Source organism: Limanda limanda, chromosome 11 (genome assembly GCF_963576545.1).
Source record: "Limanda limanda chromosome 11, fLimLim1.1, whole genome shotgun sequence".
Lineage (NCBI taxonomy): Eukaryota > Metazoa > Chordata > Actinopteri > Pleuronectiformes > Pleuronectidae > Limanda > Limanda limanda.
The window spans coordinates 6,753,491-6,759,490 of NC_083646.1; the positions used below are offsets into that span (position 1 = coordinate 6,753,491).

At 41.4% G+C, this 6,000-nt stretch overlaps 1 protein-coding gene across 1 annotated transcript in view; it reads left to right on the forward strand.

Annotated features, from left to right (window-relative positions):
* iglon5 (IgLON family member 5) overlaps positions 1 to 6,000 on the forward strand; it is a 33,774-nt gene that overhangs the window by 23,234 nt on the left and 4,540 nt on the right. Inside the window, exons 6-7 of the mRNA XM_061081000.1 lie at positions 3,924 to 4,055; positions 4,318 to 4,438. Of these exons, the coding sequence (XP_060936983.1) occupies positions 3,924 to 4,055; positions 4,318 to 4,438 (253 nt within the window). The remainder of the gene's footprint in view (positions 1 to 3,923; positions 4,056 to 4,317; positions 4,439 to 6,000) is intronic.

Consider the following 6,000-nt stretch of genomic DNA (forward strand, 5'->3'; position numbering starts at 1 on the left):
CTCAAACAAAATGTTATTTAACTCAAAAAAGTAATAAATCATCAAATCCAACATGTTTTCTGATGAGATTTTGCAAAACAAAACACGGAACCAAACCTTATCTTAACTTTTAATGATTCATTTTAACTATATGCACACTTTTAAAAGTTCTACTCTGCTGCCACTGCACGTTATCACCACGCTTCGCACAGGTTGAGATGTACATCAGGATGAGGAGGAAGACTATGGTACAAAAAGAATGAATGATTTGAACAAGATGATACAAACAACAAGGGTGAATTTCAGCTGGAGTTCTGTTTAGCTCAACTCAAACACATTCTGGCCTCTTCTCTTCCAAATGACAGGTTTCCCAGTCCGTCTACATTCTGTCCATCTGCCTCTGCTTTAACCCGACATCAAACCTCTCGGCCCGACGGTAGATTTTGTAATGAAAGCGGAGAAGATGAGCCAAGAAATCAAGTGTCCTGATGTAGTCGGGCGCAAAGTGCTGCCAGGAAAACGGAGCCCGGGTTTCACTGCACCCCCCCTCTCTCTATTATCAGGTGCAATCCAACTATCTCTGGTGGTCAGGAGTCAGGCTCCTTCAAAAGCCATAAGTGGTTGATGGAGCTGTATTTCACAGACCATTGTCGGGGGGGGAGCCAGGGGCCGGCTGCAGTCAGATACCATCTCCCACCCGAGTGGAGACGAGTGTGTGATGCAGGTCCACAGATCTCAGAGGACGGAGAGGGAGGCCGCTGCCTTCTGACTAGGGTTGCAAAATCCTGGGAATATTCGAAGTTGGAAACTTTCCATGGGAATTAACGGGAATTAACGGGAATATACGGGAATATACGGGAAATGTTGTGGGTAATTTATACTAACTGTATTTACCTTGTCATATACAGACATAAATATAAACATTTTGTTTTGTCATAGGCTGATTTGAGCCCTGAGGAAACTTTGGGCACTTGACTATATGCTTCTGCATCGTTGTGTCATTCTTAACATAGGTCTTTGCACAGTATTTGCAAATGTACACAGCCTTTCCTTCTACATTGGATGGGTTGAAAGGTCTCCACACATGAGATAGTGCACTAATTCAATGCCAGAGATATAAATAGTTAGCCAAACAATTGGAATCGTCTGTAAAGATATTTTATAATTGATGGATAAATGTATGGAAATAGGCTAGATGAACAGATGAACAATCCTCAATCAGCAGGCTAATATATTTTCCCAGTAATATCATGGAAACTTACCTGACTAGTCCTGCACACTACAGCAGGCCTCAGTAGCCCTGCTGTAGAGTGAAGGATGCTGGGAGTTATCTGTGCATGTGATGGAAGAGTGCACAGTGGAGGGTTGAAATTCATTGTGAAGTGTGTGCTGCATTCCATACATCTTTATATAGAGTTTTGAATGATGTTTTTATTGCTCAGCGTTTAATTTGCATAGTTTGTTTTTTTTCAAAATTCCCAAAATTCCCGACCTTAACTTTCCGCCCCTTTGCAACCCTACTTCTGACACGTGGCTCCACACATAGAGCTCAGGACGGAGAGAATCACATCCAGGACCCGACTCTCACCGTTTCACCCTTTATCATGACGCTGTTCTCTCTCTTATCGTTACATCGGCGTATCTCTTTCAGTCTCTCGCTCCGTATCGCTCGCAAATTACCTCTCTGTGTCCGTGACGCTCGCTCCAGCGCTCGCTCGCTCTCCTTTTTTATTCTCTTTGTCCTTTTTACCTCGTGGAACTCAGCTGTAGCAGCCTGGTGTGTAATTTCTCTCCAGCACTTGTTGTCTGATTGTATCTCTGCTCATTTCTCCCCCCCCTCCCCCTGCCTGACAGAGACGTCACAGGAGAGCTGTGTTTATTACACTAATGGAATGAGTGAATAACATTGCACCCACCCCCCCATCACCCACAGGGGCCCACCACCCGGACTCACTCGGGTGGCGCCGGCAGCCTCCAACGCAGCAGCTGCAAATAATCGTCTCCAGCTCAGCAGCCGCACTAATAATCCTCCAGAATAATCTTCAATTAGAACCAACGCGCTAATCTCTGACAGGAATAATCGTGGGTTGTTTTTTTGTGTGTGTCTGTGTGTGTTTTTGCGTCAGTGTTGCTCACAAGTGCGCTTAGGAGCCGTTTGTGTGTTTGTGAGGGGAAGTAAAGGTCCACTGATTGACAGCAGTGTGTGTGTGTTTGTGTGTGTTTGTGTGTTTTTGGGGCTTTGAGAGGGAAAAGTGAGCATCAATTTAAGAGCTGGATTTCCTTGTTAGTGGTCAGATTATATATTATGTCGTGTTCCACAGTCTGGCTTCTTTAAAGAGGCCAGAAAAAAAGACTTAATGGTTTTGGAGGCTGGCTTGCAAGAGGGGGTGCGCACGCTCGCTCATTCTTCTTCCGTTTGTGCTCTTTCTCTCTTTCTGCCACCGACATCCATTCCTCCCTCACATGAAGGAGCAATAACTTGTGGCCGGACAATTCAACTCTCCCCTCTGGAGAGATTCTGTGTTTGTTGCTTGAGGGACGAGGGGGGAAAAAAAAAAGAAAGGGACTAATTTGGTTTTGGTGGAACCGGGGGGAGTTTGTCAACATCAAATAACAGCCAAATATTCCTCTCACTACATAATGTGTAGTGAACAAGCCATCGCCCCCCCGGTGTGGCCGCTCCATCAGGGCAAAGCTTAGAATTTCCCCAGAGTCCATATGAATTTTTTTTTGTGTCGCTGCTGCCAAATCATTTCTGCTCGATACAAAAATTTGCTTTACATCTATCTATCTATCTATCTATCTATCTATCTATCTATCTATCTATCTATCTATCTATCTATCTATCTATCTATCTATCTATCTATCTATCTATCTATCTATCTATCTATCTATCTATCTATCTATCTATCTCACTATATGTCTGTCTATCTCACTATATGTCTGTCTATCCATCTATCCATATTTCTATCTATCTATCTATCTATCTATCTATCTATCTATCTATCTATCTATCTATCTATCTATCTATCTATCTATCTATCTATCTATCTATCTATCTATCTATCTATCTATCTATCTATCTATCTATCTATCTATCTATCTATCTATCTATCTATCTATCTTTCTATCTATCTATATGTCTGTCTATCCATCTATCTATCTATCCATCTTTCTATCTATCTATCTATCTATCTATCTATCTATCTATCTATCTATCTATCTATCTATCTATCTATCTATCTATCTATCTATCTATCTATCTATCTATCTATCTATCTATCTATCTATCTATCTATCTATCTATCTAAAGATGTGATATTTGTTACTTCATACATTCTAGTAGAGCTGGTACATTTATATATTTATATACAATTTCATGTTGTTGTTGTTGTTGTAGTTTTCTGTCGTCCAAGTAAATCAAAGCAGCAAATTGAAATCAATGTGTTCTTACCTCATGGATCAGGTGGAACACAGTTCATTGCATTAAACATTCATTTGGGTACTTTATGTAATCTTGCATTGCAATCCATGAATTTCATGAATCTATCATTTTTCATTATAACCTGGATTTATGTGTTGGTAATGGACATTTTTTTCCATGGTAACATTTAAACAGGAGTGTTTCAAGGGACCTGGGGGACCTCTAAAAGCTTTTGACAGACAGTTAGTGGCTTGGGTCCTTGTTAGGGGGTTATGGCAGATATACGGTTGATCATAGAATTTTGACAATATTGTTTTGACCAATGTTATCAGGTTTTTTCTTTGCCTACCCTGTTGCAACGCCCCTATATTTGAGTATGCATACAGGATTTGATGTAAGCATCTGTGCCTCCTCCAGGCTCTTAGACCTCAGAATCTCACATGCTTAACCTCAAATGTCAGTCACCTTCCTTTTTGATTCACTGTGTCTTCACCTTTGACCTCTTGCCCTACGTCTCTAGATGGGCTGGTGAGCGAGGGGGAGTTCCTCGACATCACGGAGATCAAGAGGCAGCAGGCCGAGGACTACGAGTGCATCACCAACAACGGAGTGGCTCCAGCTGATCAGCGCAAGGTCAAGGTCACGGTGAACTGTGAGTATCTCCCCACAGCCCGGAGGTGATAATTCATCTCCAGGCCAGGTTATAGCACAATGACGTTATTCATGGTATATGGAAATACAGTAGATGCATTAGTATGTATGAATTCATACATCTTAATTCTGTTCCCTCCGGGGGGTTTACAACCTTATGGACTGACCCGGGTGGACTCACCAGTGAGGGCAGGTTTTTTACTAATTGCTCAATTCCCTCCTTCTGTTTGTTCGTTCTTTCATCCCCGGGTTTCTCCTGCCAGACCCTCCGATGATCACGGACATGAAGAACATGCCGGCTCATATGGGGAAGACGGCCATCTTGCGCTGTGAAGCCATGGCGGTGCCACCAGCCTCCTTCGAGTGGTACAGAGACGACCACAGGTGAGAACCAGCATCAGGTCCGGTGCTAATGTGATTCAGTGGCCACACCCACAGTAAACCAGTGGTTAGTCCCTCCCATTTGGTCTGTATTTGTGAACATGATATCTCAGGAACGCCTTCAGGGAATATATCTATCTATCTCACTATCTATCTATCTCACTATATGTCTGTCTATCCATCTATCTATCTATCTATCTATCTATCTATCTATCTATCTATCTATCTATCTATCTATCTATCTATCTATCTATCTATCTATCTATCTATCTATCTATCTATCTATCTATCTATCTATCTATCTATCTATCTCACTATATGTCTGTCTATCCATCTTTCTATCTATCTATCTATCTATCTATCTATCTATCTATCTATCTATCTATCTATCTATCTATCTGTCTGTCTGTCTGTCTGTCTGTCTGTCTGTCTGTCTGTCTGTCTGTCTGTCTGTCTGTCTGTCTGTCTGTCTGTCTGTCTGTCTGTCTGTCTGTCTGTCTGTCTGTCTGTCTGTCTGTCTGTCTGTCTGTCTGTCTGTCTGTCTGTCTGTCTGTCTGTCTGTCTGTCTGTCTGTCTGTCTGTCTGTCTGTCTGTCTGTCTGTCTGTCTGTCTGTCTGTCTGTCTGTCTGTCTGTCTGTCTATCTATCTATCTATCTATCTATCTATCTATCTATCTATCTATCTATCTATCTATCTATCTATCTATCTATCTATCCATCTATCTCCCTATATGTCTATCTATCTCACTATATGTCTATCTATCCATCTATCCATCTATCTATCTATCTATCTATCTATCTATCTATCTATCTATCTATCTATCTATCTATCTATCTATCTATCTATCTATCTATCTATCTATCTATCTATCTATCTATCTATCTATCTATCTATCTATCTATCTATCTATCTATCTATCTATCTATCCCACTATATGTCTGTCTATCCATCTATCTATCTATCTATCTATCTATCTATCTATCTATCTATCTATCTATCTATCTATCTATCTATCTATCTATCTATCTATCTATCTGTCTGTCTGTCTGTCTGTCTGTCTGTCTGTCTGTCTGTCTGTCTGTCTGTCTGTCTGTCTGTCTGTCTGTCTGTCTGTCTGTCTGTCTGTCTGTCTGTCTGTCTGTCTGTCTGTCTGTCTGTCTGTCTGTCTGTCTGTCTGTCTGTCTGTCTGTCTGTCTGTCTGTCTGTCTGTCTGTCTGTCTGTCTGTCTGTCTGTCTGTCTGTCTGTCTGTCTGTCTGTCTGTCTGTCTGTCTGTCTGTCTGTCTGTCTGTCTGTCTGTCTGTCTGTCTGTCTGTCTGTCTGTCTGTCTGTCTGTCTGTCTGTCTGTCTGTCTGTCTGTCTGTCTGTCTGTCTGTCTGTCTGTCTGTCTGTCTGTCTGTCTGTCTGTCTGTCTGTCTGTCTGTCTGTCTGTCTATCTATCTATTTATCCATCTATCTATCTATCTATCTATCTATCTATCTATCTATCTATCTATCTATCTATCTATCTATCTATCTATCTATCTATCTATCTATCTATCTATCTATCTATCTATCTATCTATCTA